Genomic DNA, 24,161 nt, shown 5'->3' on the forward strand with positions numbered 1-24,161 from the left:
GGGGTAGAGGTCTCGCGACGGGGTTTGTAACGGCTCGTCGCATAATGCACGCGTTTTAATTGCCTCCCTAGACACTCGACCGATCCTCGTATCAATGGTCCCCGTGTTTTAATTGCATATTCGATTACGTGGACTTTCACCGGCTGATCCCGTCAGCAATTATCGCTCGAGAAGACATGCCAGGATGCACCCGATGAAAGCGGATACTCGTTGCTCGATCAAGAGAATCGAGCCTCTCCATTTCCCGGGAAAATTGACCGGATTCGTTGCACCACTGGACATCTGTTTCTTCGACGTTAGATTTCAAGAGTTAAAGTTTATGCAAAATGATTTTGTTCGTTCATTTGATGGCCGTTTGAGTACCTCACTGTTGAGTTTCTATTTGTTTAACGACGATGGAATGAGATTTCAGTAATTGCATTATCAGGAAATGTAACTCGTGTATTATAAACTTTATTGTTGCGATGACAATATTTTTATCAGGATCAAACTCTTTGTTACGAAGAAAATTGTACAACTACTTGTACTATCGTGCTGTCACATGCGCTACGAATAAGCGTGTAGATTATTCAATTCTCAAAACATCGTTAAACCGAGTGAAACTTATCAATTCTAAATTTTATCATTATGGTGATAACTCTGTTACGAACTAAATTTTTTGTCATCAAAAACATTGTAATTACTATATTATTATCTATACTAGCAAGTGTTTCGAGTAGTGTTTCTACTCTTCGTATCTCATTAAATCTATTCTAAAATATATTGTAATTCAGCTATGCTAAAACGATACCGATGACAACTTCGTTTCTTAAGCACCAAATTCTTTATCACCGAAAAAGCAAAAAGGAAAGAAGTCGTGAAGTTATTCCTACCACCACACTATCATACGTATTAACAAGTGTTATTATAAAAGTATTCTTAAATCGATCATATTACCGTACGAAAAATATTTGTGACACGTGTATAATTGTCAAAGTGGCGGGTTTACGGTGACGATAAATTTATCGTCGTATCCTGAGACTGAAACGAGATGCCTCTCAAGGTCTGATACGAGTTCGAAACCTAGTAATTTTTAAACTCTGCGGCTCAATGACACCTGAACGATGAACGATCGTAATCACTGTCGATTTCTTCGTCCGTTGTTTTGCAAGGATTCTCCTTCCGTTTCACATATCGCGATCGCAAAAGAGAGGGAGAGGGGAGAATGAACGATGCCGATACGCTAATGAAACCGCACTCTCATTAAAGCATCCAAATCGACGATACTAATTGGCTAGCTTTCGGAATACCCGGCATTATACCTCAGGATGCGATATAATAATCGTTGCGGACGAATTCGGGCCGGACAGCCGGTGGTTAAAGCGTCTAGTAATTTCACGGGCGCAGCCCTAGAGCGATTAATATGATTCCAACGGAAATTAACGACCACAAACGGAAAAAAGGGAGGCTCGTTGGATGCTCATCTGACCACACGTTCGTCGACAAGCGGTCCTTCGAAATGAAAGGATCGCTTAAGACACGAGCAATTTACTTCCTTTCAAACGAATGATTCGCACTGTAAGATCTTGCCGTAGGATCACGTTAACACTGAGAAACATTTGTGATTTTAGTATTTTGATATTGGTTATCGTGTGATGAGTGATTTTTGTGTAGTTTGGTTTGATTTTATTGGAACATTCTTTCTCATTAATCTAGAAATTACTTTTTAAAAAGATATATATTACAGAAATATGTTACAGATGAATGTTTATAGGAATTTTCATACACAGAGTCCCGATCCTCCAAATTTTCGACACAGAAATTCTTTAGCAAGTTGGAACAATTGCCAGGCAGAATGATCATGAAATCGTGCACCTTTCACGAGCAATTAAGCGTCCGCCTATAGGTTCCCAGAAATTCTCACGAATGATGCAATCCCGCGCGTTAATTCTCCGATAACGAGACACAAAACTACGGCAATTACGTGTTACGTAGCGCGTGGATCGTCGGCGTATGTATATAACAGAGTCCAGACGTGTTTCGCAGGCTGTGTGTGTCATTCGTGCGATTCTCAACCGCGATAGAACCGACTCTCTGTTTTGTAGGAAAGAACCTCTATCACGATAGAACGCCGCGTCGTCGACGGTCTCTTTAAAAAAAAAAACCCCGTCCGAGAAATATTTACACGGGTTGCCATTATAAAACGCCTTTTATGAGGAACAAAGTAGCTGGCGGGCAGAAGGTGCGCCCTTTGACAATAATTTGTCCAGAATAACCGGCTTCACTTTCTCTCTCTCTCTCTCTCTCCCTCTCCCTTTTTCCCCTCTCCTTCGCCCTCTAGCCCATTCTGCTTCCGCTCGATCATCCATCCAGCCGTTCGTCATAGGTGCCCGGCTTTTAAAAAGTGAAGCGCTGGACTCGGGCCAGCGCAAAAATAGAAGCAGATGTTAGTTGCGTTCAGCAAGTACACGAACCGCGGCTTCGACGATGGATCCCCAAGCTTTTGCCCTAGGGAAGAGATGAAAAAGGGAGGAAGAAAGTGATCGGGGAAAAGAGGAAGGTCTAACTGAGGCAGGAAGAAGGAAAGGAGAAGAGGAAAATGTAGAAACAGAGAAAGAAAAGGAGTAGATGGAATAAGGAGGATCACAGGTTCCCTGCAGTCCCTGTCTGGACGGCAGGCTGATCTCATTGCCCTTGAATTCTTACTAACAGGCCTCTTAGATAAAAATAATTAGCCAGATAAATGCGAGGTGTCGGTAGGTAGCGAGGGTTTGGCCAGGCTGATTTTATTCTTGAATCCATCGAGAATCCTCTCTCTCTCACTCTCTCTCTCTCTCTCTCTCTCTCTCTCTCTCTCTCTCTCTCTCTCTCTCTCTCTCTCTCTCTCTCCTCTCCCTGCCCCCCTTCTCCCTAACATTTTCGTCTGGTCCCGATGCCATCGACCAAATGTTTTTGCTTTGAAGTCGGCAAGATGAACGGCGGAACCTCCTTCTAATTTCCACTGTCTGCATTCTTAACAGCTGCGCGCAGCACGCTTCGATACGGCTGGCGGGATTCCCGCGTTTAATTAGCATCGTGTTTATGCGTGTCGTCCTACGCCCTTTTAAGTTTCCTGGGGTCCAAAGTTTCCAAATCTATCGAACGCGTCGTTGTTCTCACACGGTTTTGCGAACTCTTCGAGACGTTCAGTGATAGGCTGCTTCGCGAAGTATAAGGTTCGAGTATATATTCCTTGGTGTCTGGTGTCCTGTTCTTCAAAATTGAAGCTTCCTGCGTAGTTTTGGAGATGTGTGGAAACGTTTTGGAACCATGGAGAGATATTGTTAGTAAGAATATATGTGATATTATATGATAAGTTGTCGGCGTGGCTGATTATGTAGTATCTTTAGGTTAGGTTAAGCGTCAGTAGGATGTTCATTTATATCTTTATGAACACGATCAAAGAAATAGAATCTAATAGAGATTTTCTTGATATTCAATACGTATTATAACAAGTATTATAATTTGAATAGTTTATATATTTTTACATATTGCGTGTATATGTACGCATGTAAATATGTCGTTCATACCTATGTCTTATACATATATGCGTGTGTCTCATGCATTTTTAAATTTTGAATTTCCCATAAATGCATAAAAATCTGGAATTTAGTCATCAGAGCATCAATTGCAAGTTATTAGTCTTTTTAACTTTCTTTACTGTATTACATTTCATAATAATAGAGAGGTTATAATTTTTTTTCGGAATTTGTGAGATTAATTGACACTTATGTGTTTTATTTGGTAAACATTAATACTATTATATGTATTTATAATGTTTTTAGAATATATTTAGGATTAAATTTGGAAAGAAAGAGTGTTAGAAGCATCTTGCATTCAAACGTATCGTGCTTGGCATCAAATATCAGCAATTGTTTACCCACAGCACGCGCATCGTGAAAATTGCGTCGCGTCTCACTGACTCTAAATTCCTATGACATAAGAACACAAGCCTTATCTTGAAAATAAAAAAACAATTGAACAAGGAAGAGTATGTGTATGTAAGTATATAAGGTGTCTAAAGAATAAACGTACATACTCAAACCAATAGTAACATAAAAGTTAAGATAGAAAGTTCAGATACAGATCTTGACTGTCATTGATTGTTATTACCAGATCTAAGCCTTTCACCATGAACAAGGTATCTTTGTATATAAGATTTGTCCATATATAGATATAATTACTTGTAATTTAAAGCAAAAATGCTGTAAGACTATTGTTGAAGAAAGAGACCGAGTAAGAGAAATTTTTGTAGGTTATGTTTCATTGATTGTTACATTGTTACATTGATTCTCGAATTCGTACGTTTGTGTCAAATTAACAATGCTTTCACATCTGTGATTAATCTTGCTGTTACCTTTAAAATTTTATATCCTAATCTCACTTTTATTTCAGTGAATAAAAAGCAGGCTTTGGACAAGTCTTTGAACGCACGTCTTAATCCAAAATTGATTTATCAGATCATTATCTGACACATTTCGCCCATCGGCGCATATCGAACCGGGACAAATGATATTCCTGGCATTATGGAATTGGGAACGGGACAGGGGCGCGTGCGGGCGGCGATTTCAACTATTAGATCGGTCCTCAGAGAGTTTTGGTCGATTTGCAGATTACGAGTCCCCGGGATGCAAGGCTGACATGGCAGAGGGTTCGGCCGAGGAGGAACAGAGCAGTACCGCTGCGCCCGCTTCCCCGCCAGCTGATCTTCGCACTCTGAACACCCAATTGTCGCCGCCTTATCACCACCAGTCCCATCTCCAACCTCGTCTTCAGCATCTGCAGCATCCCAACATGTTGGCGACCGCCGTGCCGCCCAGGCACAGCCACAGTATGCTGTCTCATCAGGTGAAAACGGAAGCCGAGTTGGACGCGCCCTGCGACGTGCCATTGAATCTGAAGAGCGAGGTAAGTCCCTATGAATCCTATATATCTCTATTTCTCTCTTGCTCTCTCTCCCTTGCGTTCACTCTACGAACTAATGTACCGTGATCGATTAAGATTCGTTCTAATCAACACGGAAGCAGTCACTTCGTGAAACTCGCAATGCTCGTTAAATAATGCGACGAATTATACGAGAGATTTACTCGTGTCGTTCGAGTGGAAGTCGTTCGATTAATAGTTTAGGATATTTAAGGGGATATATATTAAGCGACGAGGATTGATTTTTTTATTACAATTTTCTTTTCTTTTCTATCTAGGTGAGCACGAGTCGCGGATGATTAAGTGATCTTCGATTTAAAGTTTGAAGATTCTGAAGTCTTCAAAATTCATTATAATTGGACGGTGTTTAGATTAGAAGATAAAGAAATAGAATTATTGTTAGGATCTAAAAACTATTGTATGGATATTTAATACGTAAGTGGTTTTAGAAATGTTCGAAATTAAGACATTAGAAATAGCAACGGTGATGAATAACAGCTAGAATTTTGTAATTTAGAGAGAAATTATTTAGCTTATATTTAAAGAAATATTATCTGTTTTTCGTTGCATGCAGACGTTTTTATAATTCGAAGCATATTAAAGTCAATAGTTTCTTAATTTGGCTAATTTTGAGAATGAAAGGGAACGTGAAGATTTCTCCCCCGGTATCCGTGGACTCGCGCAGTCCTAGATAGTTAATAATAAGAAAGACCCTCAGTCGAAACGATCGTCACACTCGTTAGTAACGGTTTTGTGTGTCAATGACAACCAATTGTCTGCTTAAGTAGCTGCCGCGCCGCATCCCAACCTAAATCGGCCAATGGTCTCTCTGACCTGTATATGATTAACGTACAAAACAAAGCGTGTCGAACGACTTCCATGTGGACGATGGGGTCATTGTACCAGTTGATTCTTTCTTCGGGGATTGCACAACGCGTGATACCATTGCTCTATCGTCTATTTAACTGTGCCCCCAAACTTAATATTTAACATCCAACGAAACGATTCTTCGTGAAGGATATGCGAATTTCATACAACAAATTTTCATTTAACTTTTGTAATTTCTTTAGCATTCATTTGATGAATTGTAATTAGAATCAAATATCCATTCAAATAATTTTTTACAAAAAGATACGCATATTTCTTACAATTCTATAAGCTTTACTTTTCATAAGTTTCATACCTACTTCAACATGCAATTGATAAATTGCATATGAAATCAAATTTAACTCTTTGTACAATAATATTTAAAACTATATCCTCAAGGTTTTCGGATCCTTTTAACTTTCTACAAGCAATAAATTATAATAATCGCGTCATACGTAATAATGTCCAAGATTTGAAATTTTTGGTATTATATTCAAAAGCTTATCCAAGTATCTTGTATTACATTGTGAAAGGGTTAATATCTATCTACGCAAAATTATATGAAGAATCAATCTTAATATTCAGCAAAATAATTCTTTCCACAAAAAGTACGCAAACTTCTTATAATTTTACAATTCCTCAAGGAAATTCATTGTATAACGAGCGGTTCATTGCACACGTTATTCGATATATCCGTGAGTCATAGATCACCAAGTTCTAACCGCTTTCTAAGTCTCGTAGCGGAAGAAAAAGACAAAGGCGTTATCGGGTAGTTACTTGTAAATATACTCATATACTTGTACCAATCTAATCTCCATACTCGGTACATACATAGCGAGTCGTTGGAGCATTAAGAGAGCGGCTGACTCTCGGGTTATTACCACAAAACTGCCAGAAAAGGTTGCTCCCGTTAGTACATCGGAGCTCGTGGGAAAATCGTAGCAGATAGAATGTCAAAGTTTCTAACGGGGCTACCACGCCACGGTATGCGACTTCTCCTGCGCGTATATACGACATTTGCCTAAGCGTTTGCATGAAAGACTTCCGCGTTCCACGGTACGGACTAAAGTCTAATCACGGTTTCCAAGTCGCCCCTCCATCGAAATGGCCGCGTCGATCATTTATCAGACTGTAATCTGTATCAGAAGATCAACATTAGATCTTTGGCGATCACGATCTATCGTGCTCTCGTTAACAAGAATACTTCTTTTCTCCTGTCAAGATTATTCGGTTCAGATCTTATTTATCATAGATCGTAATTGTTTATTATAATACTCGGAACACGGGGAAAACGGGCGAAGTATAGGCTCGTTGCATGATCACGAACTGGCCTGAATGTTATTTTGGTGTACGTGGAACGAAGCTAGTTGCGTGCAACGCGCGAAATTAGTATTTATGGGAGGTCTGTTAACGAGAGCCGTTTTGTTCGGTTCGTAAGCGGTGAATTACTTGGCCGCTAGGTATTCGCCAGAGAGGCTAGGTTGTAATCCGTATTGATGGCTAAATTTGAGTTAAACAGCTTTGTTTAAAATGTGAGATATTTTCTTTCGCTTCTTTTTTTGTGGGCTTTCCTTTGCTAGGAATTCTATATTTGAGATTATGTAGGATCAACCGCTAATTATATTTTAGTACAGAGTACTATCATTGTTATTATAGTTAATAGGGAACACAATTTTATTTGTTATTTATTAAACAAAAGAAAACATTTTTTGTCAGATGAGGTTTGTCGGAATCGCACAATAATTTACTGATTAATAACATTGGTGTATCATAAATTACAAATTGTAAATTATATTGATATCTTCTACACAATTTTAAAGTTTTACATTAAATAAGATAATCGCATGACTTGTAAGTTGTAAAATTTCATTCATTTAATTGCCAAACTAGAGCTTTTATTACAATCAATAACTTATAGCTTATGGCTAAAATAACTAACTCAGTTGTGTAATTCTTTCATATTAGAAAAAAGAAAAAAAAAAAATAATGAGAAGTTTAACTCGTGAGGTACCTTAAATGTTCAAATTTCTAAAAATCCTAAAATTATAGATAACACTGTGTCCATCACCGCAATGGGGAGGCCATCATTAATGTCAGTGTAATCCTAATCGTCGTCGCATTCACGCCGAAGCGTTTTATTAAAGTTCGACAAAAGCGCTCCTTTTTTCGCGGACGGGCACGGTTGATTCGTGGCATCACGGGAACGCCCGACAATTCGTCCGTTCAACAATGCACAACAATGATGCCAATTAGCCGACGAAAGAGAATAATAGTATACTAGGAGAGGAATGAGGCGGCAAAGCCTCAGACTAGAGTCTCGAAAACAGCAGTCTCATCCGTTGGTCCACGCTTGGTCTCTGTTCATCCATTACACTATTATCCCCTCGGCAAACATCCAGGATCCATCCGTGGACACTCCACGCATGGACTTAATGCCTCGGCGTTCCGGTCCCCGTAGTCTGAAGAAGGGAGCATGCAATTTACGCGCAAAAGAACTAGGATGTGTTTCATAGCGACGATGCAAAAAGAAACGCCTCTCTCTGCTTAACAGGGTACAGCATACATAATAATGTCGCCAGCGAGTTTCCGCCGGCGGTGGTGCGCTCGCTTGGTGAGATATGAAAAGACCCAGCGAAAAATTGCGATCGTACAGCCGCCGGGCTACGATCTTCTTATTTATCGGTGTTAACATGTCAAAGCTGCTTAGCTTTTTCTTGTTCCTTTTTGAAGTGTACTTTTCAGAAGGTTCTTAAGATGTTTAATTTACGTTGTTCTTTCTTCTGATTTTACTATTTTATTTATTTTGTAGAATAATTATCGATGAGTGTTCAAAAAGGTGGCGAGATAATGATATATGAATAATGAATAAATGACCAAAGTAAGCGATTGTTGGATTATTATTTTGTAGGCGTTGGGAATGAAAGGTCGAGAGAATTACGATCATAAAATTATTTATCATGTATTAACATATGAAAATTGCTTAAATTCTTTTCTTTTTTCATAGAATATACGCTTGAGAGGTTTCTTAAGACGTCTAATTTACTTTTTTCTCGTGTTACATTTTGTTACTTTAGAATTATTATTGATAGATGTTGGAATAGTTGTTTGGTAAATTATAGTTAACATAGGAGTTGAGAATAAGAAGATTAAACGAAGTTTAAAATTTGAAAATCCTGTTTCTTACAATGGTGTGATTTTAACTCATCATTGGCAAATTAGATCATTGACGACCAGCAAATAACAGAAGTTTTATTTTGATTGAATGATATTTCAAGTATTTACTTCGATAAGTATTCCAGAACTTTTTCAGACTTTTCGAAAGTTTAAAACAGTAACAAGTTAAATTTATTTGCGAATAGTCTGTATTTTATTTTACTACTTGTACTGAATTTTTTATTGTTTAATTTTGAAATAGAAATTCTGCGAATATTGCAGAAACAAAGATAAAAAATGATTAGGAATAATTCTGTTGGATTAATTTACAATCTTTTTAAGACAATAGAATTTTGATAAAGTGAAGTGAAAATTTGATAAATTTTAACCAGATTAAAAATAAGTAAAATAAGACGATTTTACGTGTTATAAAAGATCTTTTATCGTCTAGATACTTCCATATTATACTAAAATTCCTCTTTACGACTATTTTATCATACTAAGACTTTCAGAAATTCGAAACCACCAATTGAACTTAATCATCTTTTGATAATTTTCTAACCTGTAATTCGAAAACGTCTCTTCATATAGAACATTAATCGTTTGAACTTCTCGACGCGATAATTATAAATTATTAGACCTCTGAGCGTCGTATTCCAAACGATTCCCTCAATGCCATTATACACATAGCCGTTTCTCTTTTAATTACGGAATAACTTCTTCTTGCGAGAATAATAGATATTCATTAACACTAATAAGTACACCTATACAAAGATGCAGTCCTTCAAGGATTTTTCGTTAGAGGCCGTTCGAGAGTAAATGAGCCACTCAACGGAAAAAGACTAATGCTGTGAAGGACTCGTTTGCACACAGTTACGATCATTGACAATTAGAAACCATAAAAACTCGATGAGAAAGAGTAATCGCGGCTCATTGCTATCGGTCACGGTTTTCTCATGGCCATTCGCGGCTCTGTGTTTCTCCTGATTGTCTTACGTTCTGTAAAATATTACTTGTGTATTTTCGAGCTCTTATTGTTCAATTCTTATAGGGAAATTTCATCAGTAGGAAAATTTAGCGAGGATGGAGGAATAGGAGGAAAGATGATACTGGCGAATAGTAAGAACGTTGATTGTTTTTAATTAGTTGAATATTTTTGTTATTGAGAGTTGAAGTGCTCAATTTAGAAAGTTAGAGAAAGATTTTATCAATTTGTGACTATCAGGGATCTACCGTCTCGAAGGTTTCTCTCACGTAGGATCCAAATGACTTATATTAGAATGAGATACGTGTAGCTAGAAAATGCAAAGTTATAGTTAAATTATCAGATCAGAATATCCCATTTTGTTGTAGTTGGCTCTATGAATATCAATGTAATTTGAAATTCAGTAGCTGACATTAGATAAAAGTGTTTAAAACAATCCTCCATTCTTAAATCAGTCAAAAAATTCACACTTTTATATATTCGACAATTTTTTAATAATTTTAAAAAGTTTGCATAGGCTATAGACAAGTTTCTTTAGACTTCCATCCAATCAAGGATCTTCCCATCACTACAAAATCATTGTACAATTACAAAAAGAGAGAAAAAACAACGAGATTCTTGTAACAATCTCGATTTTATCGCAAAACACATGAAGTCGAAAGTACCCTTCAGAGCATTGAAATCACCGAGCGAGCGACGTTAAAAAGAAAGAGAAAGAAGGTCCCCTCCCTGCAAATTCGTTAGAAACGACCAGCGCATCGACTGTCGCGTGGAGATCCAATTTCCCTGCACTCGTACGATCTATGGAACGACTTGAAATAAAATAGAAGCGAGTAGAAAATGCATCGAGTGCCTCCGGCATGGGGTGCCAGCGACCTGCCGGTAGTCGATACGTATCTGCGAGTCAGAGAATCCGGTTAAACATCGAATAGATGCATCGTCACGAACGTGTCTCTCCTTGGATCCTTGGAGAGATTCTCGAAGAGAATACACGAGAGTATTACACGTTGAAATATCACGAATAATCGACGATATTCCGGATTTTTGCCAAGAAAGCATCTTTGCTCGTGTAGTAACTACAGATTCTTAAATAAATCTGAGAGTTGGAAGTAGAGAGTCGCAGTCCCGCGTACAATTTTTGACTTCTTGAAACTTTAAGCACAATAGCCAGCTGTCGATCGAAAGCCATATTTCGTACATGTCAACACTGTGTTTTTATGATGACATAGGATAGAGAAAAGAAAATGTTATTATCACGTTGACTGCTACGGGTTGTCATCGGTGACCTATGTGTTACTAAATCTTTTAGATTGATTACGACAAGATAATTTTTATGAACTAACAAATTTTTAACAATGTGAATGATTTAAAGAACATTGGAAGGAAAGGTAGCACAAATACAATATAATACTTCGCAAAAGTTATATTGCGACTCTGAGGAAGACTTAACTCGTCATTCGGATTCCCAATTTTTGGATTTTTGGAATTTCTTCATTTATAAATTTCCTACTCATAAACGTATCGTGTCATCTTAAAGTTCTAAAATTTGCAAGAACTGAAACCAATCTAACCAAAATTATTTTATCTCTATTACCTTTTAATCACGTAATTATAGAAGTATATGATTAAGAAATGACTTAGTTAACCTACTTAGTCTTTATTAGTCTTTCAACTTAGAGGTGCATCTTCAGAGTACACCATATATTTCTTATCATATTCTATCTTATTTCCAATGGAAAATATATAGACAGACTGTTAGGATGAACAAAATAATCTAACTTCAACTAAACACACGACCAATCGAAAATTATTGAACAAGAAAATTCGTTGTGTAGCTAGAGCTAAATCCACGTTATTTAAATCGACATTATTCAAGGGTCAATTGAACTTAATGATTTCGAATGGTAGATTCTGATGTTCGGAACCATTCGATGGATCGACAGGTTGGTGTACGTAGTGGAGGGCCTTAAGGCGCATTCCACCTTGATGGCCACGAGCCCGGGACCGTAAATGCATCTGTCAAGAAAGTGATTGAAGGCAAACGAGGGGTGCTGGCGCAGCAAACCGGCCCGGCTTCACGTTCGGATCTCATTACCTCTGCTGGCTCATTTCACCGAGTCAATCGGGTTTCGATCGAATTTCACAATTATCGTCGGTTAGCCCAGGACAAGGTTGCGCTCTCCGCGGATTCGATGATTTCGCAGCGGTTCCTGGTTACGGAATGACGATCGTTTTCGGATTCTGGCACACGTGAAATCTCTTCAATTGTTAAGGCAGGCAGTAACTGTACGAAAATTCATAAAGTAAATTTTATTGTAGCTTTGGATAGGTATGGATACTTTTGAACGTGGCTCAATACAGAAAGATAGTAGAATGCCAAAAATGATGTAATGTCAGAGAAGATAGGAATAATATACCTTATATCTTTAGGCAAAACGTAGTAAATATAGTAAACTGTAAAAGATTATGTCAATATGATTCTGATATATATTGCTTTTCTCTCCGTATTTGAGCAGAAATATATTTGCAAATATATGTGATGAAACATTTTGAAGTTGACAATTTATGTGACATAAAATCGCAAAATATAAAAATGGCCAACTGTACAACAGTGAACATACTTCATTTATTCGCATATATTCTCTTTATATATTTTGTTTACTCGATATTAGTACTATTAATAAAATTGAGAACATCGATCATAATCGTTTATACTCGCATTTTCGGAGATGTTCTCCATTCACCACGTCTATAGCGTGCAATTCGCTACTTTGTGTTTCCAGCTCATCAAGCGACGCCGTTCTTCTTAGAGAAACTTGCTGTCGTTGAAACTTGCCAACTAATTGGTTTACAGACTAAGTAGTTACTCATATTTCAAACGCGACATTGTCTGTTTTGTACGGGCATAAATGAATTTATGGCACGTAACTCTAATTCTCCGCTTCCTTTTGCGCGAATTACTTTCGGAATATCGTTCTAACGAATATTGAACTAGATCGTAAATCACTTGAACCATCGACGATTCTATATAAATACAATGATTAACATTCGACGAATTGAAAGGTACGTGAAATACGACGCGATACCATCGATAATTAGCCAAATGATTCTTCTGTTCTTCCCAGTATTCAAACTTCGAATTCTATAAAGCATCACCAGCGAGTTGACGGACGTCGCTTTATGGATTGGAAAATCTGCGATTTTATGACGCACGATCGTGTGCTTGCCGTTCGCGAAAGGTTTATTCAGCCAATAAAGAATAAAAAAACGGGAAGAAAGAAAGAGAGGAAAAAATGGAAGGAAGAAAAGAATCGAAAGAAAAAAAGGGGGAAAAAGTGAGAAAAAAGGAAGAATAGGGTACCGCTCGACAAGCGGCGTTCGGTAAAAGCAAGGCAGCCAGAACGACGTCGACGAAAACCTACAAAAAAAGGAAATAAAAAAGAGGAGAACGGGCAGAACGAGAGAAAAAGAGAGAAAGAAAGAACAAGTATTAAAGAGCGACGGAGATAGTTAGAGAGAAGTACACAGTGAGAGAAAGGGTGACTATAGGATAGAAAGGGTTGGAAGGGAAGGGTGGAGCGAGAAGGGTGATATCCCGTCGGCCGACGGCTCGTCTATTTCTCCCGCTTGCTATTCGCAGAGTGATGGAATGTTTATCAATAGATTAATCTCGGAGATCGGCGTGCGGCTCCGCACAATCGCTGGACCGGACTCCTCGATTGCGATTAAACATAAAAGTATTATTTCAATCTGGCCCCTCCGCGCTTGCCGTACATTCAGACTCCATCGTTCGCGCTCTTTCCCTCTGTTCATACTATATACCTGTAGATACACATATACAGCGAAGGGAAAGAGAGAGGATCACACAGTATATGTGAGATAAAGAGAGAAACAGAGAAAGAGAGCCGCGGCCGAACATACATCCCCCGATAGATCGGGCATTTTTCCATTAGATTGGAACTTGATTAAATTGAAAATCTGTCAATTTAGGAAAAAGCATCCGACAGCTTATATTGACGGTGGACATTATACGCCAGTGGCCAGGCAACGAGGCAGAGAACTCGTTGGCCTGACAACTCTGCTGTAGATAAAAACCCATCGTCGCGCGAGGACCCCGCCACGGTGGCGGAGCCGTGTGCACCCGGCCCACACGGGCCGCTTTTCCTCTACCGCTTTTTGCTATCCTTTTTGCGTCCTTGTAAAATTAATTGCCGACGCTCTTTGAGGGCGACGCTCCCGTCGCGGCGCGCAGCACCACCAAAACGATCCTCTCCCTCTTCCTACCCTCCGGAAATTCGCTCGCGGTCTGTGTCATTCGTTCAATCTCCATCTGATGCGAATCTCCGCTACGTGAATACCCGCTCATCTTTGAAACCACCAACCCGATTTCGCTTTTTCTATGACAATTGATCGTGCAGACTTTCTGCGTGTCGATGGTGCCAATGATTTTCCATCATTTGTATATAGCCGTAGGATTTGGCTTGTTTTTGGTGATCTTTTTGAAACGTGTATCTATAGATTTCAGGCTTTCGGGAATTTCCTTTGATCGTAACAAGTATAATTATTCACAAGTTTTTTATTTTGAAGAAAGCTTGATTTTTTTTAGTTTTATTCAAAATGGTGATTGTTTCTAAAGTAAAAAGGAATACTAAAGATAAAGAAAATTTGGTATCTTCATAGTAAGTGACACTAATCATAGGTATAATATTTAATAAGGACATTTGCTTCTTTTTAATAGTTTGCAATGATTTTGTTCTTTATGTAGCTGCGTACAATAGAACATTACTTTCTGATGTACATACATACGTTCAGTAGAACATTATCTTCTGATGTACCTACGTACAGTAGAACATTATGCCGCTACAATATTGTGTTTCAAAAGCTAATATGCAATAACAAACTTGGTGTTCGTAATTTTCGAAGCTTATAGAATTATCTTGTTGTTTGAAAGCTCCTCAGGTTACCTAATTTCTAACCTGTGAGCTAGATAAAGGAAGTTCTACTACACTGATGGAAAAACTATCGGCATTTTATTTTTTTCTTCCATAATGACATCTAAAATCTGAGTTAAGTTTTCTAAAATGTAATTTAAATTTATTATCTATAAATTCCATTAAAAAGTTATAAATACTGCTGCTAGTTATTAATTTATCATTAATTTGCACGTTTTGTAAAAATTGTATGATATGAAAATCTTATAAAACGAACAAACTTGTAATATCAAATCTTATAAAATAAATTCGACAAAGCGTACGGATACTCAATGTACACATTAGTGTATCGTATATGTGATTGTAAAGAAGTAAGGATTGGATAATAGAAAACAGAAGATGAAGTATTACGAAGCAATTGTGTCGTAAGTTTAGAACAAAGAATCGTCCTCCGCGACTATTCGCAACTAATTATTAATCAAGGGGCATTCATTGACAAGCTTAAATTCCCCGTACACCACACACGGAAACAAGAGATTTTCTGCCACGTAGACACCTAATTTGGTATAATCAGTCAAGCCACTATATGTGTGCGTATGTACGTGCAACCGACCAACACAGTGCGTATTTAGTCAGAGATCGTTTCTTAACGAGATTCTAAGAATCCATTTGGAAAATACTTATTAAAACGACGATCCCTCTCGCTGCGAGCGACCAATCAATTACACGCTCGTATAAATCCCCGAGATCGTCGTGAGAATCTTCTCCAAACCCAGCCCATTAAATTCACTTACATATAAAATTATTTATAAATGTCTTATTCATCCACTATCGTTTTTATCGTATTTTCAAACGATTTCTTCATACGCATATGTCACGGACACATGCCATAAAACGAATCGTGTTTTAACTAATCAAGATGTGAAACGTCTAATGGTAATAAAGTTGTTCTCCAGACGCTTATTCTCTCAAGTTTTCAATGATATCACAATTATTTGTGGTTGTTTGATTTATTCTTCTTTTGAAATGGTCGCTACAATGTTAATTAGTAATTAGTATTGGGTCATAAAAATCCTTAGCTACTCTTTCATTTTGTACTCAGAATCTTAATAAGACTCGAAATAAAATTCCTATTTTTCCAATGTTCAATCCATTTTAACAGATAGTTTAGATTCTTTAGTTGATTAAAACGCGATTTGTCTGAATTCGACATCTTATGGTTAAATACAAATATTCTTCAGTTTCTCCTTTCCTCTTTTGCTTTATCAGGTTTCTCCTATCGCGATTCCCTTTGTTTATTCTAATTCCTCTTGTATATATCAGGTGGAGGAAAAGAAGGTAATTCGAGCGGGGGCTTAGTTGAGCCGGTAGTCGAGATAATTCGACGATTAGGCGGAACATAAGCCGGATAACATTATCTCGACTGATTTAAAACAGTATCTTGCGAAGGAGCGAAACGCTAAGCACCGCGGGAAACGTGATTGCAATTCGCTTGCCGGCCGTATATGGCACCATTGTCCAAACCAGTTCGATGTTCGCCTCGCAATCGAGAACGAATTACGCTCGCGATAAGGTGTTGCGATTGCGCGAGATATATTTAATTGAAAATGCGGCCCGCCCTAACGATAGTGCCACGCAACCAAAGTCGTACTGTACAGTTGCGGTCCGTTATTAAGTAATTTAAACGGCCAAGATTATACGCACTCTTCTTATGATAATTCACGGATCACGTGTCGGTCGCATGCGTTTTTACATCGCGAGATCCGAGGTACTTTAAGAGATCCTTGTTTTTTAAACAGGCAAGTATCCAAGCTTGGAAAGGAATTCGATATTTACGAGTTTGGTTTTATTGTGTTAGAATTATTTATTGAAACATAAAGATGTGTGTGTGTGTGCGCGCGCGTGTGTGTGTGCGTGAGTTTATTGAGGATGGTTAAATTATGACAGGATTGAAGGACAAGTTCTGATTCTCGATTAAGAGACTTTTCGTTCCTTTTTTATGAGTTTGAAATATATTAAATGTTTCTACGAAATTTGCATGACACGTTCGTTGCTACTTAATTAATTTTTGTTCGTTGTTTTAAGTAATAATGTTTAATTTCTGTTCTTAAATTTTCTTGGCTTGGATTGTTGCAACATGTGCATCGATGGCGAATGTCTAAAGGGAGGTCATTTTGATTGTTCTAAAAGATTGATTATTCTTTTAATTTAGTTAAAGCTTCTTTGTAGCATGTATTTACAGAGATGAATATGAATTGTACGGATATAATTTTATTCTTACTTATAGGAAAAAGCAATTTTATCAAGTATAAATCTGATTATTCAAAATATTTTATTACAGCCTAGCTGAGATACAATTTTTATTTCATGTATTTCTTCACTCCAATATATTTGTTTCTTCACGTTCAAGATACTTAGCCCTATTATTTCTTAGAACGTTCATCCATTCTTGACGAGAGAAGTGGTTCTTCTATAATTCTAATCCAATATTATAACCAAATTTTTCCACATACAAAACCAATCTCTTCAAATCGTATTTCTCCAAAAATCATCAAAGATATTCAAATACATAGACTTACAAAAATTCACCTTCAAGTGAAGACTAAATTCAGGCGACCCGAGGGTTAAGAGACTTTTCCTGCTTGATTAAAGACAATGGTACCGCGGACGAAGAACCGCGGAGGAAGAACCGCGGATAAGTCACGTTGCAATCGTGCACCACGACACGGCCTTTTAAAGTAGGAAACTCGCCGGAAACTAGCGGCCACACGGTACCTAGAACTCTCCGGTGCGGTGCCAAATAACAATGTTGAATCTCATAAACAAGGAGACAAGACAAATACCCGGCTGGCCAGTGGTCCAAGGGCGCGGAGTGGACAGAGTCCGTTTCACCCAACCACCCCCACGGGGATGGGAGATTCTGCTGGTAATTTCACGGTGTCTTGCATCCCTGAGCCACCCCCTCTGGCCCTCCCCATCGCAGCCCTCTCCATCCAAAGCCGCGCGATACGTTCGCCATATTCGTACACGCCAGTCCCATATTATGATCAGCGTTCACCGCATTAATCGAATACGAGCTAACTACCGTGACGCGTTGCTCGAATGCTGCCGTTCCTTTCTTGAGAACACGTTTTCATTGTGTGAAATTGTATGAAACAGATATGAAAGATGAGAATGTTTACGCGAATAAAATTATCGAAATTTATTTCTTAGCAGAGATTTGTTTTACACATTATATATTTTTGCATATTATTTACGTGCATTTTATGTGAACTTTTGCGCCTTAGAGTTTCTTAACTCTTCTACCTACCTTACTACTTACGGCAAAATTACGAATATGTAAATTTGCAATTTTTTTAGGAAAAAAGTGAGATGAATGTCGTTCTAGTCCTGGCGATTTAACAAATTAATTATAGGTATAAGACATCGTTATTTACCAACTTCTCGACCCTTTTTTTAACGAACATTTCTATTTTATTTTGCATTTAATAAAACACACGGATACAATATATAGACGTTTTTGGATATATAATCCATATAACACATATAAGAAGGCAAAGATATCTGAAGATACGAACGTGACCCATGGAAAAGGTTCTTAACTGTAATCGGATCAAAAAATTTCCTAGAACCCACTTAAACTGTATAAGACTTCGTAACACCGTCGATATATAATCTTAAAATCGAACGTTGTAAACCAAAGTATCAAATCGTACGTCGCGACGGGCAGAGTAACACGATGTCTTCGTGGAAGAGCAGACGACGTCTGGAAGGGTCAGCGGGATTTGCGCGAATGGCCGACGACTTAATTGATCGAGGGCCATAAGCGAATTAGGGATGACCAATGTTCCACGTGCGCAGCTCAGGAATAGAGCCGGGGGAAGACGCCGAGTTAATTCAATTCGAGGAAGGCTGAAGGGGTTTCAGGACGTCTCTCGCGAGACGTAAATTTGCGTACCACCGAGGCCCCCTTTACTCTCCTCTCTCACCCATTTTCGTTTCTCTTACTCCCAGTGGACGAAAGACATTCGGACAAATTGCATCGATGACTCCGTAGGAGCTGCTTGGCCCCTTCCTTTTCCTCATGGTCCGGTCAGCTTCTCAATTCCAATTTTTTCCTACCTCTTTTCGCCCGAACAGCCGCGAGTCATAAATCAAATTATACGCTGAGTGAGATTAGATTTCTGTTTGGCCACGTTCGAGTTTGGGTCCCGTAGATTCGACGAGGGTAAGGACTGCTGCGGTGGCGTAGAGACCTTCCCTCCTAGCCTCTCTTCCTCTCGTCATACCAGTTCCCCTTCTCTCCTTCATGAAGCGTGTGGCACGGTGTTGCTGGCCTGGTGATAGTGGGCGACGATGGCCGGGTTGCTTTGGTGGTAGTTGTACCGGCACAGTGGTGCTAGCAGTGGTGGTGGTGCACTACGAGGTCCAACATTAGTTAACGATTAATCAAGGCGCTTGTAGCTCAACATATATCATTAAACTAGTTAGCGAAGTAGGGTCGGCCAAGTGTGCTGACCACTGGCTACCACCACCCACCCGGCCTCCACCTCCCTTCAACCTGACCAACCCCCTTGACCGAGCCCCCATCTTGTTTCCGCGGCCGATCCAACCCTCTGGCGACGTGCTCACGTACCGAACGGAACTCTTAGAGACTCCGAGTTGAACCTCGTCCCTGATGTTTAGCCCGTTTCCACTGGCTGCCAATTGCTCGTTAAAGCCCGAGCGCAACGAGCAGTAGTTTCGCGGATACGAAGTTGCACGAACGAATTCGAGGATCGAATACGATAATCCCCGGCGGTGCATTATCCACCCCCTTTCGTACGGTTGCTACATAATGAATGGTTATAGTGACGATACCAGGGCCTTTTACGATTTAAGGTAGAAATTGGGTTTTAGGTTAACGTGTGTAACGTTAGGCGAAGAACGATGGAGTAACAGCGGAGCTTTCGTTCGTACCGCGGCTAGTATGTTTACCTGGACGCTAGGTTTACCAGATTGTAGAGAAATTCAGGTTAGTCCAACGAGGAGGGAAGAGGGAAATTCAGAGTAGCATAAACTGACCAGTGCATCAGATGCACACGTAAATATTCTCTCGTATTCCAGGGAACTCAAACCTAGAGAGATCACCCTTTCCTGGCTATCTTGCTCTCTCGCCCTTCCACTTCGATTGGACTCCACAGTTCCTAGCATCTCCGCCTTGCTTGCTCTGTATCCCTCTAATTCTCCGTCTCTTACCTCCTCGTTCGCCCACGATATTCGCACACAGGCCGATCTCAATGCCCCATCCCACCGGTCTCTTCTAGTTTTAACCATCGAGAGACGGCCACATAGCCTCCTGTGCGCCCGCGGGCGCCCCTTATAAATCCTGCAGGACTCCTGCAGGCACTAATGTACGACTGTTTGCGGGTATAACTTGGCCCCGACACGAAGGATAGGGGATGGTGTTTCCAGTACATGCTAAGCCGGGGCTAAAGGCTCGCTAGACCAAGCCATTCCTCACTGCCCTACAGACTTACACCTCCATCCCCCTCCTCGTGTGCTTGTCTTTGCTTCTTATCCCTAAGCAAATGTGGTCACCGCGAGGAGGGCGCCGGGATTTATTGATGGATTTACGACCTTGATGTTTAGATCTTAGAGTAAGACGAATGGAATCTTGAAATCGCGAGCGTCACTCGTGTTTAATCTTCGTTTGTGCGACCGTCCATCCTATCTCTTTCTCTCTCTCTCTCTCTCTCTTTCTCTCTCTCTCCTCATTCCGCTTTCTCCTTGCTTCTACTGTTTCACTCTCTCGCTAGAACCAACGGAGGATGAGGTGTTTGTTTCTTTGAATTGACGTCAGAGTCGCCGTACCCAGGGACGTCGATGGGAATTTTCAATTAATACTGATTGCGAGAGTGGTGACTGTGGACTTTTTACATGGTGAATTTAATCCTTCGCGCCTTTATTGGACCGTGTAATCGAAGCTGCTTAATTAAACCAGCCTAACTAACGTCTGGTAGGAAAGTATTATCGGGACAGTATCATCTTGTTAGCCAACAAAGAGAATTTTTGTTTTTAACTGTTATACGTTGTATAGTTGCAGGCGTAGGAATAATTCTCGCGAACAGAGCGAAGTTAATGACGCTGGAGGGGCTGGTAGTAGGAACGCCTTTAGATTATCGACATTTCGAGATGAAGCAGAAGCCCGAAGGGACTGGACACATTAATACCGTCGCAGGGAATCACTTGGCCGAAGTTATTTGACCACCACTGTTCATCCTGGGAGATGGTATTAAATCCCTCCCCCCTGCTACCACCCAACCCTCTCTGGACCCACCTTCAGTGGTTCAGACAGACTTGTACCTAGGACCAGAGCTAGCTAGGCACCAGTGTCCGGCGGTGTCGTCGGCAAACGTTTGCTCGACAAACAAACTGAACTCCCGGTCCCTGCTTCACCATTGCGCGACTCTGTTTTACTATATAAATGAGATGGTCACCCTAAGTACGGGGGTTGAAAGGGATGATACTATACGTGTGTGTCGCCACCACCCAGACCCGTTTTCCACCTTGATGACCGCAACCACTGATCCTTCCTCTCTTGCTCTTTAACTTTCTCTCGGAAGTAGCTCGAATCCAGCAATTAGAAATTTTTCGATTAATTGTCGATGTGTAAGAGATTTATCGCTATGACGTTCCAGAAACTCGTCTTTACGATGATTTCTTTAACAAATTTGACAGATTGTTTAACTATTGATTCCTTAAAATTGTTTAATTCATCTAACGACGCATATGGGCTATCGTAGAAATCTTTACAATTTAATTGTGTAAAATCTGTGGATCTTCTATATTAATTGAAAGTTAAAATTTTCCAATTTTTAAATTGAAATGTTTTCATTTTCAAAGTTAAAAAATTTCTCCTCCTTTTTTCCACAAATGCCTCAATATCTACGAACAGAAATTTAGATACTCTAATAGCAGTTAACTATCAAAATTAGTTTTAATAGAAATTAATATCTAAAAGCGGTATAATTTCAACTTTCGAAGCCTCTTTTTCTTTGTATCAAAAAAAAGATAAAAGATGTGTCGGATATAAAACTGGTTAAAATGTTAGGTTTGCGGTTCTAAGAATAACGTAATCCTCCGGTGTACGTGGAAGCTACTTCGTATTAATGTTTGCCCCGATATCTGTAAACAGGCATTACCTGTATCTCCGTATAGAGGTGTAACTATCTGCTCGACGAGCTAGCCGTGGGTTTGAACGTTAGCCGGCCACAGGGATTAGGAACTTCCTTCGGCCGGGTCACCCGTGCACGCCGTGTTTGCGCTTTCCTATCTGTATATCGCGGAAGGAAAAGAGAAATTCGTATCTCGCTGCTGCTCTCCACCCGTGTTGATACCAAGATTTTAACTTTGCCAACTGTATCGATCTTTAATAAGTTCTACCCTTCGCCAATGTTTTTTAAATTACAAAGGTAATTTATATACCGATTGGTCAATGTTATTATTAGTCTAGAATAATTATAAAAATGTCATTTTAAAATCAGTCGAATGATTTTGATAGTTTCGATATTCAAAGCTTCTAATTACAATTCTTTATATTATATATTTATTATATTATATCTATAATGTATTTGAAATACTATCATAATTTTTAAGTTGAACTATGAATCTTCTGTGTTGCTTATTAATTGATCATACAGATTTAATTTTCTAACTATGCGAGTAACTTTGAAATTCTGATATTCACCTTTTACCTCAACCCCAGAATTAATTTCTTTGATTCAGTAATATTTCAAACATTATCATAAGCTACCAACTTTCCAAATCTTCTATAGTAAAATAATCATAGAAATTTCGAAATCTTAAACATTCGGAGCCTTTAAACTCTCCATCGATGCTGTCACTATAAAATTCTTTCCAATTCGTTCTATTCCCCACGCTCTAACTTTAAATTTGTTCAGAAAACGTTAATAGAATAGTAAGTTTCAAAACTTACTCCACTTGTATTTGATTGTAGTCGATCCATAATCGTTGAACGAAGGGGTAATGTATGAGGAAAGGTCCGGAATCGACGGGAGAGCTAACGCATTGGCGTTAAGCGCCGCGTGAAATATGCAATACTCGGATCTTGTCTACTCCCTGGGTACAGTTTATCAACCAGCGTTCGCCCTAAATCATGGTATTTTTAGCGTTTGTCATCGGCGGCCGTGCAATCATCTATATTACGCTGTTTGCTCAGATACGTTTCGCAGGGAGAGAATAAAAAGGCCGGTTTGCAAAGATTCATTGTGGACGATAACGTGGGTTCCAGTGAGAAAGAGAGATAGAGATGGAGAGAGAGCGATGACACACTGGCATTACCGTAGATGACAGAGTGGCCGGTTTCATTCACACGCGTGCGTGTACGTTGGACGGTGGTTAACTGACGCGGAATATTTACATTGTGTGGCGGTGCAATTAAGCCTCGTATCCGGCATCAAGCGTAGGAAATTCCGTGCGGACTAACACCTTGCTCCCTGCTTTCATGCCGCCTGTTTCTGTCCTTGTGACAAGCGGACTGTTTCGTGCGAAACAGGAACTTCCAACGACCGTGTTTTTCCCCCTTTTGTTCCTCCACGCACCGATGATGAAGCTTTTCTCTTTTTCATTCGCTGCATTTTGTCTTATCGTCCCATATATTGCGTCCTTTCCTTCTCGATGAAATTTTCTGTTTCTCGTTTGAATTCTTGCACTCAAAGTGTATAGAATTCGTAATTATTTAAAGTTTCTATGATCTTCGAATTTTTGTATCTCAAATTTTGGGCATTTTGGTATAGGATCGAAATGAGAAATCAGACATAATAGTACTTCGTCGCCCAAAGTAGGAAAATTATGAAAGTTATGCCTACAAACTTGTCCTTTTTCTTTTTAAAATATTCACAAGAAATTATTCCATTGTGCGAAAATGACAAAGTAACATAGTAATTGTAAATGCGCGACTGGATCGAAAATTACGTAAAGAAGGTAACGGATTTAATTATATCTAGTTATTTTAGTTTATATTCCTTTTTTCTTTTTGGTTCCAGAGTAAATGTTAGAACACTAGAATAGAGAGGTTAGCAAGGTTAGCGGCGAGTCAGTAAATCGCGAGACTCTAAATTCGTAAAGCAATGCACAGCGGGAAAGGAAGTTCGATCGTTGGATATCGATCAGTACACTGTGGCAAAGGGGTATAACTGTTTCTACTGCTCGTAAGGGAATTCCAGGTTTGAATCGGCTGGGAAACGCTCGGGAAACCGTTTCAGAGAAACGTTAACGTACCC

At 39.3% G+C, this 24,161-nt stretch overlaps 1 protein-coding gene across 5 annotated transcripts in view; it reads left to right on the forward strand.

The window, feature by feature from the left end:
- Pdm3 (POU-domain protein pdm3) overlaps nt 1–24,161 on the forward strand; it is a 211,962-nt gene that overhangs the window by 13,028 nt on the left and 174,773 nt on the right. The window contains exons 1-2 of one of the 5 annotated variants that reach the window (XM_072011849.1): nt 3,021–3,301; nt 4,631–4,926. In XM_072011849.1, the coding sequence (XP_071867950.1) occupies nt 3,289–3,301; nt 4,631–4,926 (309 nt within the window). In that variant the 5' untranslated portion in view covers nt 3,021–3,288. Of the gene's footprint in view, nt 1–3,020; nt 3,302–3,999; nt 4,020–4,630; nt 4,927–24,161 lie in introns of those variants that run through there. The other 4 variants (XM_072011844.1, XM_072011848.1, XM_072011847.1 and 1 more) reach the window with 4 other exon arrangements.

Source organism: Bombus fervidus, chromosome 10, assembly GCF_041682495.2.
Source record: "Bombus fervidus isolate BK054 chromosome 10, iyBomFerv1, whole genome shotgun sequence".
Taxonomy (NCBI): domain Eukaryota; kingdom Metazoa; phylum Arthropoda; class Insecta; order Hymenoptera; family Apidae; genus Bombus; species Bombus fervidus.